Source organism: Anser cygnoides, chromosome 1 (genome assembly GCF_040182565.1).
Source record: "Anser cygnoides isolate HZ-2024a breed goose chromosome 1, Taihu_goose_T2T_genome, whole genome shotgun sequence".
Classification (NCBI taxonomy): Eukaryota; Metazoa; Chordata; class Aves; order Anseriformes; family Anatidae; genus Anser; species Anser cygnoides.
This window is the reverse complement of record NC_089873.1, coordinates 143660657-143679571: the sequence shown is the minus strand read 5'-3', so window position 1 is coordinate 143679571 and position 18915 is coordinate 143660657. Positions and strand designations below refer to the sequence as shown.

Genomic DNA, 18915 nt, shown 5'->3' with positions numbered 1-18915 from the left:
GAATAAGAAATCCATTGCAAGAAATGTGATGAAATCATAATTTACACCTCAGAGGTCTTCTGGACTAAGACATACAAGTGCTCATAACTGTAACATCCTCCCCCAAAACCAGAAGGGTGGCATTTTTATCACTGATTCTTACCTCTTTGATTCTTGCAGTGCCATTTACAGACCTCAAATTGGGCAGTTAAGTGAGCTTTGAGTGGAGGAGAGAAAGTGAAATATGAAGAAAGCATGACTGAACTTTGTGCATTTCTCAGCTGCAGAGTTGATTTTAGTACAGCTGCAAGGGTGGGTTTATGGACTTCTGGACTCAAATCATTCCTCTGGATAAAATCTACTCACCTAAAGTTTTCAGACACAGATGACGGTAATGATGCTTCTTCCATTTTGCAGAAAGAAGCTCTGTCACAGACACTAGGTGAATGGCATTTTTGGCTGGCATTTTAGACTTATCCAAAATGACCCAAGCTTCCATAGCTTCTTGCCTCCCATGTTCTTACCACTACGGATTTCCACTGCTGAGACTAGAGCATGGGTACACAGAGCCAGTTGGAAGGGAGCTCAGTAGGAGGGCTGGGCAGTCAGGGGATCCAGTGCATGTGCCTCTGGTTATTTTTGCTTTTTTAGTAAATGCTGCTCTGTGCAACATATAGAAAAACACCCTAAAAACCTGGTAGCACAACACAGAGCCCTTCTTTCCTGCTATCCAGCAGGATACAAAGTCAGGCTCTCTTTCACCTTTTGTTCCAGTCTCTTGCTTCCCGTCTGTAGTGCTGGTCCAGTTTCAGTGTGAAGAGTGGTCTAGCAGTTTGTGCACCCTATAGTGAGATGGGAGTGAGGGATGGAAGTTATTTGCTCCATGACTGAAGCCTCCTGCTTCAGCTATACAGCTATAATCGCAGGACTACTGTGCACATTCTTGCAGCCCCATGCTTGCAAATGAAACTGTTGAGCTTTGTGTTAGCCTTCCAATAGCACCCCTGGCTGAAGAGTCCTCTCTGGATTTGTAAGTACCAGGATGCCTCCTTTCTTCATCCAAAACAACTGTAGATGGGTGACAGGTGTCTCCATGCTGAAGTTGGTTGAAGTCACAGGAGCCATGAACCTTCACAGAAATTGACTTGAAGCACTTTTGCAAAGCCAAAACCTGAGATGCCATTCAAGTGCTGCAAATGTCCACTAAAGCATCCTTTTGATTTAAGTACCCTTTTAGGCATCTTCAATGACATTTAGGTGCCCTAAACATGCCTGTTTTTCACTCTTACCTGAAATATCTCAGCTAATCTGAGATCCAAAGCTCTAGGCAAATTGAAGTTACCAATTTGGGCACCCATGTCTTAACCATGTCCTTCAGTATTTCTTTCACCCAGATTTAAGTCATAATACAGCACATGGGAAGACAATATCAGCTCCCAGCTATACTACCGCCTGTGCCCAACTATTGTCATTTAAATCCATGTCCAAACCCCTACAAAGATCATGTTCCCCTCTTTCCTACAGTGTTTTGTTGAAAAGTAAACTTGATATAAACATATAAGAATTTGAGTCTTCTCTGAGCCACTAAGTACCTTGATACAGTGTTTGAAAGTGATACGAGAATGAGTGCACTGGTCCCAAAAGGAAATTTGTGGTTTGGTTCAAATAAGAGCTCTGTTATTTTCTCTGGAGCAGCGCGCAGAGGACCCTAGAGATGCGAACATCACTCTTCTCTGCTCCTCATATGTCTAATGGCCTTGCTGGTGCCATCATTTCTGTCTCTTCTTCTGACTCATACCCCTCAACTTCTCCCCCAGTGAATCGAGTCTTTGGCATTAGAGCTAGATTGTCTGCTCTGGTGAAACGATGCTGACTGATTGAATTTCCTCTTTGACCTGAGAAATTGGATGGGCAGACACGTCTGTCTAAGCGTGCCATTGGAATCAGCTCCTCCTGGCGGTGCTTTGCTTCGAGTGGCCGTAGTCGGGGCTGGGGTCTGAACCTTACTGGGATGCCAGCCTCAGAGTTGCTTCTGGGGTGATCTGAAGGAAAAAGACAAAGAATTCACGCGATGACGCAGAGAAAAGAGAAACACCATGATATTGGCAAGGACAATTGAAAGGTATTCAACACTATACAGCATTACGGTTTTAAAGCCTAAAATGGAATCATTTTAAATAATTACTATAGAATAAGAGAGCAGTCAAGAACTAAAAATAACCCTAGATCTTTATTTTCATACCAAAGCTGATGTTTAAGAGATGTTATAGATTTTGCCTCTACTCTGAAACCCCAGTGAAAGAGAACATTCAGATATCTTTCCACACCTCGCAAAGCAGCTCCTGCCTTCACAGGGCAAGATCGCTCCTTTATGTACCTTTCAACCAATATCACAAGTATATCTAGTGCCATAGTTGAAAATCATTGTAAAACCCACTAAGAAGATGACTCTAGCACCACTGAAAATCAAGATAACCAGTCACCTGTGGTTAACAACTGGGAAGAAAACAGTTTCACCCGAAACCAGGAGTTTGACTCTAGGGCGCTTTGATTACATTGGGTGTGTCAGACCTGCTCCTACCAGCTTGCAGTGCTCCAAGTACACAATTAAAATGTGACTGTGATAGGCCCTAACTCTTTTATTCTGTTGAGTTTACAAAACAGACTTTGTTACTTTTCTTTGGGCCACTTCTAGTCTGACTACACACTAATATATTAGTCAGTTAATTTAAGAAACAACTCCTAACAAGCTGGGAAGTTTGCTGAGATAAAGACAAAGGACCATAAATAATAAAATTCAGACCATACCCTGCTGAAGGTAAAGCTCACGTGTATTGGATACAGTCACACAGTCAAAACTTATCAGGTTATTGCAGATTAATAACTATTAAGTTATTTTAAGCTAGTGTTTATTGCACGGTTGGCACAACATAAGAACACATGCACCGGCACTTACCTCCACAGACCACGAGCACAGATTTCTTTAGCAGCAGAACCTGCTTCTGTTAGACCATGTAGGCATACCATAGGTGCCCCATGAGCAATAAGACAGGATAGATATTTTCAGATTTGAAGGACTTCTACTTAGTACTACAAGACACTCAAGAAGGACATCAGTGTCTACAAGAAGGATATCAGTGCTACAAGCTTTGATTGATGTATACTGCCAAAGAAATCATTCACTTTTATGAAAGTCAGAAAGAGCTGTTAGTCAGTTTAAGGATCTATTTGTAGTCACATCTGTCCTCTTGGTTACTAAAATTTCTGCACCTGCTATGTGTGAGTTAAAAGAAGCTCACTGGAGAGTGCTTGTTCCAGGAGGACTTCCAGGCATAGAGAAGTGGCATTTCTCTCTCTAAAGGTATATGTATTTACATGAAGTTGTCATTCTACTTCCTGCATACTAAGTATTTCCTTTCTCAGTTCCCAACTGCAATTCATCTCATCCTAATATTGATTATATGAGAGGAGTTTATGGTGGCTTTCTCCCAGTGCAGACTTTTCAAGTGATGTCAATGCTACTCTAGGGACCAAAGATGATCATAGAATCATAGAATGTTAACTGAGTGTTCATTTCAAAGTGAATACAACTCTAAACTATTTGACTTATTTGATTTACATATTTTTATTACTCCCCACCCTGTTTTCCCTTTCATCTGGTAAAGCTCAGCAAGTCCCCTTTAATAGTAGGAAAACCTTTTACTCAGGTAGAAACAAAAAAGAAGCAGTAAGACAAGATTTAAATGAGTTAATTTTGAAGTATATGCTGTACAGAGATTATAAGAGAATATGTTCAGGTTTGAATTTGATATATATTTGATTTTCACAAGAATATTTTATGGAGTTTCAGGATGCCAGAAGCCAAGCCAAGAAGTCCAATTATTCAAACAGATCACAAGGCAGGTGTCAAATGTAGGGCTGAGAATTACTAAAAATGTACCTACGTTCAGTGCTTCAGGATTTATTCCTCACCCCACTGAAATAACATGCCTGTTTGTGATACCAGGACTTGGTCCTTTGAAAGTGCCTGAAATGCTTTCAGGTCTGAGGCTGCTGTGTAGAACAATTTGAGTCTTTCAGAAAGACACAAAGACACATATCCCCCACATCCTGACAAACAGAACAGAAAATAACCAGCTCTTTAAAAAATAAAAATAAAAAATAAAAAAAAGTCCCCTTGCGTAACTTTGATCTTCCCCTCTGAATAGATCCTATGGGTTTCTGTTCTGCCTCCACCACATGTGGGTGCACAGCACCAAGGGGATGGTTTGCCTACACAGATCTCTTTTGCTTTCATCCCTTTCAGAGCAAAACAGAAAGAGAAGAAAGAAAATAGTTTTGCACCTGCAGGAAAGAAACTTTGTTGTTCAGGTTTTGATACAAAGATGATGATTAGAAATATGCTTTCAATCACTGTAGCTATTTTTGCAGAAATGAAAAGTAATTTTCAGAGGTACCCAAATGCATTTCAGGGTTACATAAAAAACTCATAAAGGAGACAGGAAAATTATATGGGGAGATAATGATGGACATTCGAGTGTCCTAAATTCCATGCTTTCTCTGACACTGTCCTGCTATGTCTCCTTGGGCAATTCAGTGTTGCTCAATCCTTTATCTCTGTCTCCTTATTTAGGGTTTACGGATGGGTGGTATTCTGTAGTAATACTGGTATTTCTGGACAAACTTACCAGCTAGTCTCAGTACCGTTTGAGTTATTCTATGTCCACAACACAATATAAATAAAATTACTATGGAAAGATCATAGAGAACAAGCTGGAAAAGGGAAGAAGAGACCAGGTAATTGCCAGGGGAAAGTATTTGGGGGTCATACAAGACTTATGATGAGATCTTTAGGAAAGGAACCAAAGGTGGGTAAAGGGAGGAACTAGGGTGGTTTGGGGAGTATGGGACAAGTGCAGTAAAACAGGGGGAAAAGGGGATCGAAAGGGGATGGATGCATTTAAACAGAGGCTGGTCAGGACATGTGTCTGGCCATGCCTTGTACCAGATCAGGACAGTTTTTTTCTGTCTTCTCATTAAACTCCACATTTGTCTGTTTTCCTGGGTGAGCAGCTCCCTGTACTGTGCGCACATGCGCATGAAGATCTGAATGCCAGCAACCAGAGGGACTGTGGACCACTCATATTGTGTGGGTATATATCAGTGCAAAACTGCTAGCAATCATGAAGCCAGCGGAGCCACTGAGTAGGACACGAGGCTTGGGAAGCAAGTGTCAGAGCAACCATGACTATGGGACAGACACTGAAGAGGGCAGGGCTGTGAGTTAGCTGTTGCATGGACCAGGATATCCAGACTGGAGAGAACACAGGGTCTGTGAGTGGCTACTGGTAGGGCCACAGTCTAGACCAGGTACCAGAGAGACTGGTTTGTACATATGCACCTCTGTGTGCGAGGCAAGGGGAGACCCAGGAACCAGCGAGGGGGAAGATTGGGTGGCCAAGGCCAGTTATGGAGGGATCTACAGTGTATATGCATGTGCATGTGCATGCATACAATTCTCCACTACCAGCTTTTCATCCTGATCAGCCAGAGAAGGGAACAGGATGATGCTGTTGGTGCTGTGTGTATGTTTGTGTGCTGTACTTAATGTGCTGCTTAGGGTGGTTGGTTGTGTGTGTGTGTGCATACACTGAACTACGGTGTGTGGGCATGCTGTTGGGAACTTCTGCCCAGCTTCACTGCCCACCAGCCCTGGGGGCATGGCTCTGTGTCAGCCTCACCTCTGTCAGGCTATCAGCATCAGAATCTCCTTACAGTTCTGCATGCAGCTGTGTCTGTGGGGCTGCAAGGAAACAGACAGTTTGCTTTCTTGGGCTTATGCACATGCCCTCATGACCAGGTCAAACTGCAGGGATCAGAGGAGAATTTGTGCAAGAAGAAAAAAAGAGAAAAGTAGGTGGTGCTGGAACAAGACAGAAACTGCAGCAGTCATGACCATATAAATGGCACAGATAAAAAGATAGGAGAGAAGGGTGTAACTCATTTAAAGAGACCAGGGATTTCCATGGCAGTATTCATCAAGTACTGTTAAATCCACCAAACAGCTGCCCAAGTATCTTTCGCTGCTGGAGCAGGATAGAGCATAAAGCATTTCCATTACCTGTAAAAGTAACGTGCCTTGCTTTTCGCCAAATGGGCCGGCCATGGCCCTGCGGCAAGGAGAGGTAGCGTGCGCCCGTGGTGCTAGCCTGCGTACAGACAGACATAGGTTGAACTCAGCTTCAGCTCCAGTGAAAATCTCTGTGTCTGTTTTAATAGGCCTAAGGGTGTTTTACAGTCAGTAGAGAGAAATATGCTCTTCTAAGATTCACCTTTCCTATTTCAGGTGACAAGTATGAATAAAATGGAATTGTATCCAGCAAGAATTTATTTCTTTTAGTGATTATTTCAACTATGCTATCCAACGCCTACATATGGTCAAACAAATCTTACCTTACTCATTAAAAGATGATCCAAAGCTCAAACTGTGGTGTCAGGGTGTCAAGGGCTTTGGATCAGGCTTTTTGTGAGACTACAGGCTCACATAGGTGTGATTATACCTTGCTTTGCACATGCCAAAACAATGAAAGTTACATAATTTTACTACTTATAGACATAGTATGTAATTTTTAATCAACATATAGAGGTAGGACATAAAAAATGTGGCTGTCCACATGCTAAGTGGAACCATTTCTTCTTAGGTGCTGCACCGGGGAGAGTATCCATTTTAACTGTTGTAAAAAGCATACAGAAATGTGTGTTTCTTTCCCTATTTACAGAAAAGCAGAGGATTTTTTTCTGTGTTTTGATTACATGAACAGCAGTTTGCATAACAGGTACCGGTCTACCCCAAGGTAAGCTGTTTCCCTTCCTGCAACTCTGCCTCAGGCTGTGCTGCCGACGGATGAGGATTTCCTGGGCTTGCTTCTCACTGGTGTTGGTGGGCAGGTTGTGGCGGTTGTATGACGGTGCCTGTAACAGAAAGTGCACCCTGATAGTTTCCTTTGCACTCACAATGTTAATTAGATAAAGCACAGCCGTGTCGGTCACAGGGCCAAGGGCACACCACCAACTTGCTGCAGGTCCTTTTGGCACCGCGTGGAAAAACATAGCCTCACGCTAACCTCACTCTGCACAGCAAGGCGTGAGGACGTATGAGCACAGCTGTAAGCCCTGGACAATATGCCCCCATTCCCAGCTGACTGTACTGCCTCTAGGGCTGCATTTTGATGCACTTTTTGATAGACTCATGCCTTCTTGAACTGCACCATAAAACATATCCACCTGCACTAGCCTGTTAACACCTCTGGGCTTTACCTCCCCCTCAGCCCTCCCCTGATCATGCAGTTGGGAGCTACAGATTGGAGGCGGGTCCCAAGAGACAAATAGCTGGTTAGACCACCTCTGAGCCTTGGTACTCATACTACTGAGCCAGAGCAAGTTGCAGACACGACTGGGAGGTAAACATGATGCTAAGAGTACATCTCCAGAAGGAGATGCACAGCTCAGTTTCCTTTATGTATTTGGACAAATTACACCTTAATGTTACCCTAAAGCTCAACATTTTTTAGGACAAGATTTTTAATTTATTGTTTACTTCTTGTTAAATGAAGGGAAAGAGATTAATTCTCTGCCTAAAAGAGAAAGAATCACTTAAGTTTATAAAAATCTCTTCAAATGCAGAATCTGATCTTAACCTGACTAGAATAGGTCCTTGTAAAGTTGATCGGATAAGGCAAAGCACGATCAGGCCTTCAAAGTTTAAAGTGAAGTATTAGAAGTAGTATTATTTTACTTCCAATCTTTTATTTCCAAAGCACACAGACCTCACTGCCACATAGGAAGTGACTGGCACTAATGGTCATTACTGTAATTGATTTTGAAGAGAGAGAGGTCATTTCAGCTAAGAGGCAGCCATATATGCAAATTGTTGCTGGCAAGATAAGAAATTAATATCATAAGGATAATTGGCCGTGGCAAATCAAACAATATTGGGAATGAATATCATATTAATAGTGACACTTTTAAATGAGCAGGGCCCAGCATTTCCTAGCAAATGTGTGTTACACGAGTTAGCTTGGTTTATCTGCATAATTTCAAGGTTACACTAATGTATCCTCTCCCACTCTTTGCTGCATGAGAGCACTCAGTTACATATTCAGGGCCCAAGACTGCATTAAGCAGATAGGATAACTTGGTCCGCACCAAAACCAGTACAAATTTCTGCAAAACAAATCTCTGCTAAGCTTTTTTTTTTTTTTTTTTTGGGGGGGGGGAGCTTGTAAAACGAAACTCCGGAGGAGATGGAACTTTTCTTTTTTTTTTTTTTTCCTCCTCTTTTGGCGAGGGGAAACTGTAACTCCCACGCAGGGGGAGGGCACACCAGCCTGCCTCTCAGCTGACTTCGGGCCACGCGGTGTTTACCACCTCCGCAGCGGAGTTTGGCGGCTGCTGGCGACCCGCCATCCTGCTGCCTCCCACGAAGCCCTGCCAGCCTGGGGGTGATCGAAGCCCTGCCAGACTGGGGGTGCTTGGAAGCTGCCGGCCCCGCTCTCCCCCATCCCGCTGCCATGCCACGTGGGGCATCTGCCACTAACCCAGCCTCCCAGGCATCGGCAAAGCAGGGGGTCCCCGAGGGGCCTTTTTGGTCTTAAGGCTCCACTATGGGTGGGTTGCTTGGAAAATGTGCTGTGCCTGTTGCTGAGAATACACCATCTGAGCTATGGTGTGAGGCGGGTGGCCCATGAGGCTGTGGGAGCACCCCAGCAGAAGCAGGCCACAGGTGATGCAGGGAGAGGACCTGGGAGGCCAGCCTTGTCCAGGGACATCCAGCGGGCTCAGAAAGGCCGTTTATGAGGCACAGGTAGCCGTACAGTGAGGGAAGCCTGACCTCTACAGCTCACTCCTGGATTTTCCTGGATTTTCCTGCTGCTCTCAGTGTGAAAAGCTGATGGAAAAGCCTGCTTTTTTTTTTGTCTTCCACTGAGTAGCAATCTGTGAGGCTGGCCTCCTTGTGCAGCCATGGGCTGGTCCCACTGCTAACACCGCCCTTGCCATGAGATGGGGAGGGCAAACAAGAGCTTTTGGTCTGCAAACACTGCGCAATAGAAGGCGACTCACGCACCCTTTGTCGCACTTGGTATAGGTTATGTGTCAGGACATTTCTCATGGACTCCACCTCAGCAGGGGAGAGCCTGTGCACACGTTGATTTCTACAGCTCCTGTAAATAAAGAAGTTTAATTATGACATTAGGTTGGGTAAATGCTAATGCTACAAAATGATGCATGAGCTGCTTTTCGCATTAGGACAGAAGACTGCAAAGAGCCTTTCAGTAACCAGTGACGGCACAAAATCATCCAAAGCTGAATGAACAATGTCAGGCTTGGCTTCTTCCCAGGTTTTATCAAAACACTGGACAGACAGAGCAGACCCACAGCCTTCATGGAGCTGACAGCAGAAAGTCTCCTTGTATTTCAAAGAGCTTCAGAAGGCAGTTCATAATTAAGGATTAGGCAACCAACAGGAAGGTATTGCAATTTCCTCCTCTGTTTGAATCTGTTCTTCATCATGGTGTAACAGTCTGGGCCTTGCTATCCTGCTGGTTTTAACTCCTCTGAGAAACTGAGCACATCCTTAAGAAATAAAGCACACCCTGACTAGAGTCCAAAAGATCTCTCTGTGGCTAAGGGAACGTATAGGATTTCCTTGGTACTAAGCCTGTTTCTCCATTTAAAATGAAAGAACTACCTAAAAGATAGTAATCTTTGCATTTTTAGCAAACTGGGACAAGAAGCTGACACTCATTTGTAACTGCCTGGCCTTTTCACTAGCAAAATAATGGATGAAGGCTGCTGTGAAATGTTAACTGGACCTGCTAAATCAGTCAATCTGTGTGAGAGTTAGTGTTCGGCTCAATTCCCAAGAAAAGAAAGGGAAATAGATAGTCATCATCCAGGATGAATCAGTCTGAGTTCATCTTGTTGTTTCTGGTTTTTCCCTTTCTCCATTTTTTTCTTTTCTCTTGTTTAAAATTTTATCGTAAATCTTTATTTTCAGCTCAGTGATGTCCTTTAAGTTCTGTCTGTAAATTGTGCAATTAAGGAAGGGATTATTATCAACATACAGTATTGCCAGAGTTTTGTGTATATTTATTTTTTACTCCTTTTAAAATAAAATTACTTTTAACGGCAAAGGAAGTTAGATTCCAGCAAAACTAAGATTATAGTGTAATCATAAGGAAAAGGTTTGAATTTTGCAATTGCAGCTAATTGAACAATGTTACCACGATTTTGTGCTATAATCTAACAAGACACAGGGAGAGAAATGGACTCTTTTTCTGGCTTTGACTAGAAATCTTATCCTGGCTTTGAGAAATCCTTCCCAACAAATGTATGATTGACACAGATCAGTTCTCAGCACCAGCAACAACAACAAACCTAGACATTTACCAGCAGGGAAGAAAGACCACTACCACCACAACCACATAATTCCAGTCCAGCTCGTGTTTTTGGTTGGTTGGTTAGTTAGCTTTTTGCTTGTTTTCATCTCTCAGGGTTACCACTGAGAGGATCCAGGGATGCCTCCATGTTCCCAGGTGAGCACTTTCAATGCACCTTTATTCCATACTGGGTCTGGCATGTCCTAGGCTGTAGGACAGCCCACGTATGCTACTTTCCAAGAAAGGAAACCAGCCTCTCTGCTGTCAGCAGCCCCTAGCTTCTCTCTCTTTGGACAAGGGAGGGACTGAGGTGCTAAGGTACACTTGCGAAAGCAAACACAAGCACAGCCCCTGGGGACTAACGGCAATCTAATTGCAATCAGCCGGTCAACCAGTTCTGATATATAAAATGCAGCATTTGTGTAATGCAAACTGAACATCCATAGTGCAAGTGGTGTAAATGTCACAGGGAGTAACTCCCTCTCACATCCTCACTTCACCAAATGTCTCCATAGGGTCTTTACACCTTGCTGTTGGGAATAACTAGGAAAAGTGGTGAGCAGCACTTCAGCAAGACATCAGATCATCTCTTTACCTTTCCAGTTGCATACCTGACATGTCCACATGCCAGTACAGAAGAGGAGGCCATTCCTAAGTCATTTAAAGGCTTATTGTGTATCTTTTAAAGTGACTTATATAAAATCAATATAATTCCCCAAGTTTTTCTGAGCTGGAATAGCAAAAGAACAAACAGCAGGAAGATAATGTGCTTTGTTCTGAAGCAGAAATAAAAAGTATGCATTCTTTTCATGGGATTAGATATTAACCTACAAAACTGATAACAAGACATACATATGGTAATAAAGACGGGTTGCTTTGAAATTTTGCAATATATAATACATTTAAAAAAACTTTTTTTTTTTTTTAAATTGGTATATTACCAAACCCATAAAGCAACCCTTATTGAAACTATTTCTTTGTCCTTCTTGAAACCCTTAGAATGTTAATGGCAAAGAATGGCACAGGCAATATAGTTGCAAAGAAAATACTGAATTGATAATATGCCATGGAAACTGACTCTCTCTGCATAATGAGGACCATGACAGTATCTCTTCTTAAGACTTGGAGATAGTTGATACAGGGAGGAAATAAAATTCCTTCCACAATGCTTGTAAAATTATTTTTTATGTATTATATCCAAAATTTTGAACATTGTGAACTCTCCACCAATCTTCACTTAGTCCTATGAAGGAAGTAGCATTCACCAGGCACAGCTCTTGCACAGCTACACCATCAAAAATGACAAAATGTCATTTTATTCTGATCTCTACTGTATCGATACTCTGTAAGATTTACTTTTACACAAGTCAGTATTGCAGTAATATGAATCCAGCATTAATTAAACTCAGAGCTGATTCATCTCTGTCTCTCTAATGGGCATTGCTAGGGTATAATTCCAAAATACAACCATAAAAACACAGTTTTGATAATATTTGCTTGGCTGTGCTTTTGTCTTCAAAATTCTTATTTCTAAGGTTAATATTCTCCAAGCCGTCATAACATAATGCTCGATTTTCATTTACATGTGGATTTTTTGTCGCATGGCCTGTGGACAAATTTCTCCAATCTGCACTGGAAATGCTAAGTGCATATTGAACACCCACACCACCTGCAGGACTCCCACCAGCATGAATGCAATTTCTGAGCACAGAGTTTATCTACACTGATGGACATCCGCCTTGATTGTTATAGAGTATTTCCCCTCATGTCCCTAAATGCTGCAGAAGTGATCGGAAATGCTGAAGAGTTTTTTTACTACTATAGCACCACAAATATTGCTATACATGATATAGGTTGGAATATGATTTCAAATCTCCATTGCTCATGGCCGGATTTTTGTATGCTGACTGAGGATAGCCTAGTTATAAGCCAGCTCAATGAGAAAAATCAAATCATTTATGCATGCTTCCATTAAGAAACATTTTATTCTTTAGCAGATTTACTTAATCACTCAGGAGAATGGAGTAATAAGAACTGCTGCATTGTCTCAGACCAAAGACACAACTATCTCACTATCCTGTCTCCTCCAGGGTTCCTCAGTGGACACCTACTGAAGAATAGAGCTGTGAAAACTTGTATTTTCCTAACACTCTCACAGCCTCCAAGGATCAGAAAGGTTCTGAGTCACTTTTTTTTTTTTAAAGGTGACATTTTATTTTTTAAAAGTCTGTCTCAGGAGGAAAATCTGTAAATCAGAGGCTGATGCACAGTGGAATTTTATTACAGTTTAAAGTAAAGATGGCAAAATCTAGTCTGTCGTATTTATTATAGAATATTTTTCAGTCTAAATGCTTATCTCGGGAGAGAATTTCTGAACTACTCTAAAGCAATTTGTCTTATTTCCTTTTTCTCTCAAGAAAAGAAGAGGAAAGTGGTTTGTTTGCCATAGACTGTCTACCAGCCTTGCACATTTACTCTTGGCTCAGAGCAGTTAAGGGAATACAGCAGACAGAAAGGAGCCTGACAGACATGCAATCTCTTTTAGTATCATCCATTCAGCAAAGAATGACTTAGAAAGAAAAGGGCTAGGTCTTATGCTGCAAGCTGACATCAGTTTCAAGAAAACACATGAATTTTGATGTGATTATGCCAAACAGTTTCAAGAGAGATTTTAGTTTAAATTCCTGTTGTTATTTGAAATTTCTGGTGTGGGGTGAGAGAAACAGTGAATAAAAAAAATATGCTGGGCCTTGCCAGAGGCTGCTGCAAAATAGAAAGGACATAAGCCTTGGGAGAACTAGCATTCATTTAGCGCACTATTGAGAAACTAGGCAAATGCATTGGTGTAAATTCCTCATTTCCCATACTGAAAATCCAAGGTAAGGTTTAGAAAGTGTTCTCCATAATCCTTTCTGTCTTTTTCTATTTTCTTCTCTGAAACCATGTTCTGGCCAAAGTGGTTATGGAAGTACCAAAATATAGCAGAATGATTTGAGGGACTGCAACCTGAAATAGCAAAAACTGCAAATGCTAGAAGGAAAACTGTTCTCTTCTCATTGGGATATTGGAGTCAAGACCTTTTCTCTAGCCTCTCCTTCAGTTCTCTCACCAGCTGGCAGTGATGAGTAAAACCCATTGGCCAGCACACTGAAGGTCACCGCCCCCTCAAAACACTGCTGTGATTCAAAGCACTGAGAGTGGCCTTTACACCTGACTTGTGTTTCTTCTTCTGAATTGCCCATCATTAAAAAAAAAAAAAAAAAAAAGAAAAAGTAATTTTCAATCTGTCAGCAAAGGACCGATGTGCAAATATGAGTGCCAAAGTGCCAGCCCAAAACAACACATTCCCACGACTGTCTTTTTTTTTTTTTCCCACACTTTTCTGTTAAAATCACAAAATCCCTTGGGTGTTGCCTGATTTTTATTGCCTTCCCTCCTGTCCCACTCTGCTCCACAAAGGGTGAAGAGGCCAGTACTCACTGTAAAGAAGCTGTGGATGATTTTGAAATTTCCATGGCATTCTCAGCCATCTCAATGGCCAGTTTTATCTCCATCTTTTTGTATAATGACACAAGGCTGGATTTGGGTTGATGCTCCCGAATTAAAATTTTCTTCAAATACTTATTGTCAAACTTCTTAAATCTGCAAAAGAGATGTTAAAATCAAAGTGTAAAAAAATGAAATGTGTTTTTATTTCTGTGGGTCAAGCTGATCTTCATTCAAATGTGCACATCTATAATTCAACAGTGGAAACTGTATCCAAATTGAAGGCACCTGTGGACTCCTGAAGAACGAGTGAACAGAGACCTTTAGGGGGACATTTGGCATGGTCTGGTGGTCCACAGAGATTGTAAAGCCCACTGGACAAAAGAAAGAAACAATCTGCAATCAAAGCAAAGAAGAGGACTGGGTATGTGTTTATATAACACTGCCACATTTGTAAGAAAAGAATATGGCCAGTCTCCATGCTTTCATACAAATGTATTCTAATAGCAGCAGCTGCTCTTACAGTAATCCTGGCCTATTCAGCCAGCCACCAATAATGCTTCAAATGGCCCAGTAGTTACAGTAGTTTGGGCGCATTATGTTGCTGATAATTTTAAATCCCAACAATTAGGCTGGAGAAAATATACTTCTTTGTATTCTGAATGACAGAGAAATTGAATGGACCACAAAATACTATGTGCACGCATGCTGCAGATTGTAAAATATCTCTGATGTATGACATAATTTGAATGTGAATGTATATGTGTGCTTTGGAACAGGTATGTACTTTTAGGCAGATGTTTAGCAGAACAGCAGATCTTCTTACAAGTTTCTTTCAAAGGAACAGTTTACCACAGCAAGGTAATGCTTTCCACAATGCTAAGAAAAAGCAATAGAATTTTGTACATTTTTCTTTTAACATGACTGGTCTTCATACTTACTCAAATAACAGAGAGAGGTACACAAATGTTTCACTTGGGATTGAAGCTCTTTATATATTTTTTTTTCTTTTTCTTTTTTTTTTCAGAAAGCAACCTGAAGTGTCATCACTAAGGTAATTAATTCTGATACACATATGCTAAGCATCTTTAAAGTTACAAAGGAAAGTCTAGGGAATACTTTTTAATACAATCTTCTTACATTATTTTTTATGTATATACAATGTGCCATTTGAATCTGCCCGTGAACAGAAACATTACATTTATGAAAAAATTGGACAAATTTATCTTATCAAAGCATTTTGCTAGATGGGAGATAAGTGGAAATAATATTTTATTTTATTGAAATGTGGAAATGCTGCTATTTCAATTAAATTACTGCTCCAAGAGTGATTTGTTTAGCTTATTGACTACACAGGCAGTGGTGTTGCCCCAGTGGCTGCTCTAAAGCCATCTATCTATGTACTGTGAGAGCCAAGAAGACATTAGAAGACATTTAGCTTCCAGGTCCAGGTATGCGCCCTCGATACATCAGTATACCCTGTGGGAATGAGAACTGGATACAGACCAACCTTCTACCCACTCGTAATTCTTGATTTTTATAAGGAGAAACCTAGTCATGAAGGGAACTTCCACATGTCCCAGTAAACACCCAGTCTGGATTACTGGGGTCCAGTGCTGAGTGGTAAGCTGGAGGTCTCAGACACAGAAGTCTAGGCACGACCTGAGGGATAACACTTAGCCCACAGCATCAGAATATGATGTCTGTGGAAAAGATTAGTCCATCCCCACAACATTAACGTGTTGAGGTGGAGGCCAACATGATTGCAGAGTGCCCTTGGGGAAGAAGGTAGCTTAGAATCCCAGTTCTGATTTCTTCTGAGCAATGCCTGAAAGATCCCCAAAACTTCACAATATCACCTCATCCTGCTTATAAAAGACATAGCACAGGTCCTGTATTTTAGGGATACTAAGATGATTAGAGGACTGGAGCACCTGTCATATGAGGACAGGCTGAGAGAACTGGGCCTGTTTAGCCTGGAAAAGAGAAGACTGAGGAGAGACCTCATCAATGTGTACAAATATCTGAGGGGAGGGTGTCAAGAGGATGGAGCCAGTCTCATTTCAGTTGTGCCCAGCAACAGGACGAGAGGCAACGGGCACAAACTGAAGCACAGGAGGTTCTGGCACAACAGGAGAGGGCACTTCTTTACTGTGAGGGTGACAGAGCACTGGCACAGCTTACCCAGAGAGGTTGTGGATTCTTCTTCTCTGGAGATATTCAAACCCCTCCTGGATGCCATCCTGTGCAATGTGCACTAGGTGATCCTGCTCATCAGGGGGGTTGGACTTAGAGGTCCCTTCATACCTCAGCCATTTGTGGATTGTGTGATTTTTCTGAGTGAAGACCAGATTGAAAGTATCTGCCTGTGCTACTAGATATTTAAATGCCAACATTTCCTCCAGTATTTTTTTTTATTTTAAATATGACTAATTACAAAGATTTGTAAGGACAAATGAGTAATTATTATTTAATCTGCACTCACCTACAAGGGATTGTATTTGCCTTGGAGGCTTATAGAGAAAGACAGTGAAGCACTGACACCATACACATATTCCGTTTCAAATCCCAACCTAAAGGAACACTGCCATATATCAAAGATTTATACCAAAGCTATATGCATAGTCTGATGCCTGCAGCATGAGTTTATCTGCTATATTTTTTTTTCTTTCAGAAGGTTCATTTTCTCCCTGTTTGTGCAGAAGCAATTTAGCACACAATATATGGGCACTGCACTCCCAAGAGATAGCGATTACTCAGGAGTTCACTTTTTAAAAAGAGATATTGCACACGTCCCCAATATTTTCATGCTATTTTAGCCTCATGGGGCACAAGATGGATTTCTTATTCTATTTACCTTTTGTATTTTACATCACAGATGATAGGTTATTTTATTATAATAGTCTGCAGTAAGAGATGCTTACTTATCTCTCAGCTGATAATGACTCCAATGTCCACATATGTCTTCAATACCAGCCTTGAAGTGATCCATCAACTGGAGAAACAAACACGGAAGAAATTTAAGTGGCCATTATGAGAAAATAATGTCACTACAAATATGCAACAGTTGACAGGATTTTCTTTCCTTTTTTCCCCTTTTTTCTTTTTAAATGGGAAAGGTGAGTTAATTCTGAAAGTATCTACATTTTTCTAAAAATCAAGGCAAATATCCCACTGTGCTTGTCTGCAGTGGCAATATTTTGATTGAGGTGGCAATTCGGTCAGTCTGCTATCATCTCACCGTCACCTAGAAAAATACAAACCTAAGTAAAGGACTGTCCCCAGTGGAAAACAATACTGAGCATCCAAATTGCATGGTCCTCTTTCTCTACTGAGACCAAAACTAAAATTATTGGATTTGCCACCCAAGTCTTCTTTCTGCATGTGTGGCATCCCTCTGCGTGTGTGGGGCCAGGTACTCCACACTTTAGCCCTTGCCATGATCTGCAAATCCCCTGAGGATTTTGCATATTGTCATGAGAATGGCAAGTTTATCACTGCTAAGTATCAGAATTTTCAGTCATCTTCTGTCCATTTCTAGCATTACAGAAACAGAGAAAATGGTCAATTCTTGCATATGTATAGTTGTAAGTGGTGCTTTTGAACATGATTACCATTCAAAGCTAAGTGCAAAAGTTGGAATAGCAAAAATTAAATTCACTTCAAATTCAAATCAGTTGAGATGCTCTGGTTTTGCTAATGCTTTTTGAATGTGTTTAATTTTGAGGCACAATCATTTTGTTAATTTCAGATATATTCCCTAGAGTAAAAATGAAAGAGTGTATGTATATTTTGTCTAGTGTTCCTAAATTAGTTTGAGCAGTTTCCTGTTATTTTATATATAGGTAATTTGAGAGCTAAAGCAAATGTTTGAAAGGGAAAAAAATTGTTACTTAGAATTAAATTTGCAGACCAATGTTTCAACTCACTTCAGTTCACCAAAACATGATTAAGACTTTTAAGGTGTCAGTGTGTTTATAATCAATCAAAAGATGGCAACAACGGTGTCTAACAAATCTGTCTGAAAAGGATGATAAGTGCATTTTGTAAATGCTGCTTTTATGTACCTGTCCCACCATGGTAACAAGTATCCAGATGTAAGAGCCCTGCTATGCCATGTCAGTTACAGTACGGTATTATAATATGAAAGTCACTATGAATACAAATGAACTATCACATTTTAGAATATTATGCCTAGGTTTCCCTCCAAATGTTCTAAAAAGCATTAATTGCCCAAATTCACTAAATGTCAGGGCTACCAAATGCCTCCTTTAATCCATCTCTTTCTGAACACCCTACATTTTCTTTTTAGGGTACTATTTCCTGATACCAAAAACTTACTCTCATGTGAATTTCTTCATTGATGGACTCCTTTTTGTTGGTCTTTTTAACATCTAGATATCTGACCAATGGTCCAATTGTGATTCCCTGCATTTGGAACATTAAGTCGAAATGTTAATAATATCTCAAAAAATAAAGCAGAAAGCAAGAAAATGGATTTCATTTTAATCAGTCAGAAAAGCTGTCTTAGACGGGATAATGATCGATTACAACAGGAGAGGATTAAAACTCAAAAACAAAAATTAAAAAATGTGTACCTATTTTTTAATCAAGACTGTGTTTATCAACGTTTTAACCACATAAAGTAACTGACTCATTGCCAAGTTTCACCAAAACAGCACTCAGCTGGAAGAAAGCATTGTCTTTGTGAGGTCCTTATGGTCTTGAAAACTCTTACTTCTATATTTTCAGAATTAAGCATTTTGGTTTGGTTTGATTTGGCTTGGTTCTTTTTTTGTTTTGTTTTGTTTTTCATGTAGAAACCATTTTCAGCTGTTCCCAATTCTCTATTGCACTACTAGAGAATCTAGCATTTAAAAAAAGGGAAATAGAAACAAAACTGGTTTTATGAAAACATTCCGATGGGATCTAAATGCCTAACCACTATTATGCATAAGTGCATAGTGCTCTATGGATGCCCTAGAGTATCTGAGTCATTTGTAGGGGAAAA

At 40.8% G+C, this 18915-nt stretch overlaps 1 protein-coding gene across 1 annotated transcript in view; it reads right to left on the bottom strand.

Annotated features, from left to right (window-relative positions):
• Window positions 1-390: 390 nt before the first annotated feature.
• SLC9A4 (solute carrier family 9 member A4) overlaps window positions 391-18915 on the bottom strand; it is a 38734-nt gene continuing 20209 nt past the window's right edge. Inside the window, exons 6-12 of the mRNA XM_013190203.3 lie at window positions 18246-18332; window positions 16829-16899; window positions 13899-14060; window positions 9104-9200; window positions 6820-6951; window positions 6101-6188; window positions 391-2021 (exon numbers count right to left, since the gene is read on the bottom strand). Of these exons, the coding sequence (XP_013045657.2) occupies window positions 1720-2021; window positions 6101-6188; window positions 6820-6951; window positions 9104-9200; window positions 13899-14060; window positions 16829-16899; window positions 18246-18332 (939 nt within the window). The 3' untranslated portion in view covers window positions 391-1719. The remainder of the gene's footprint in view (window positions 2022-6100; window positions 6189-6819; window positions 6952-9103; window positions 9201-13898; window positions 14061-16828; window positions 16900-18245; window positions 18333-18915) is intronic.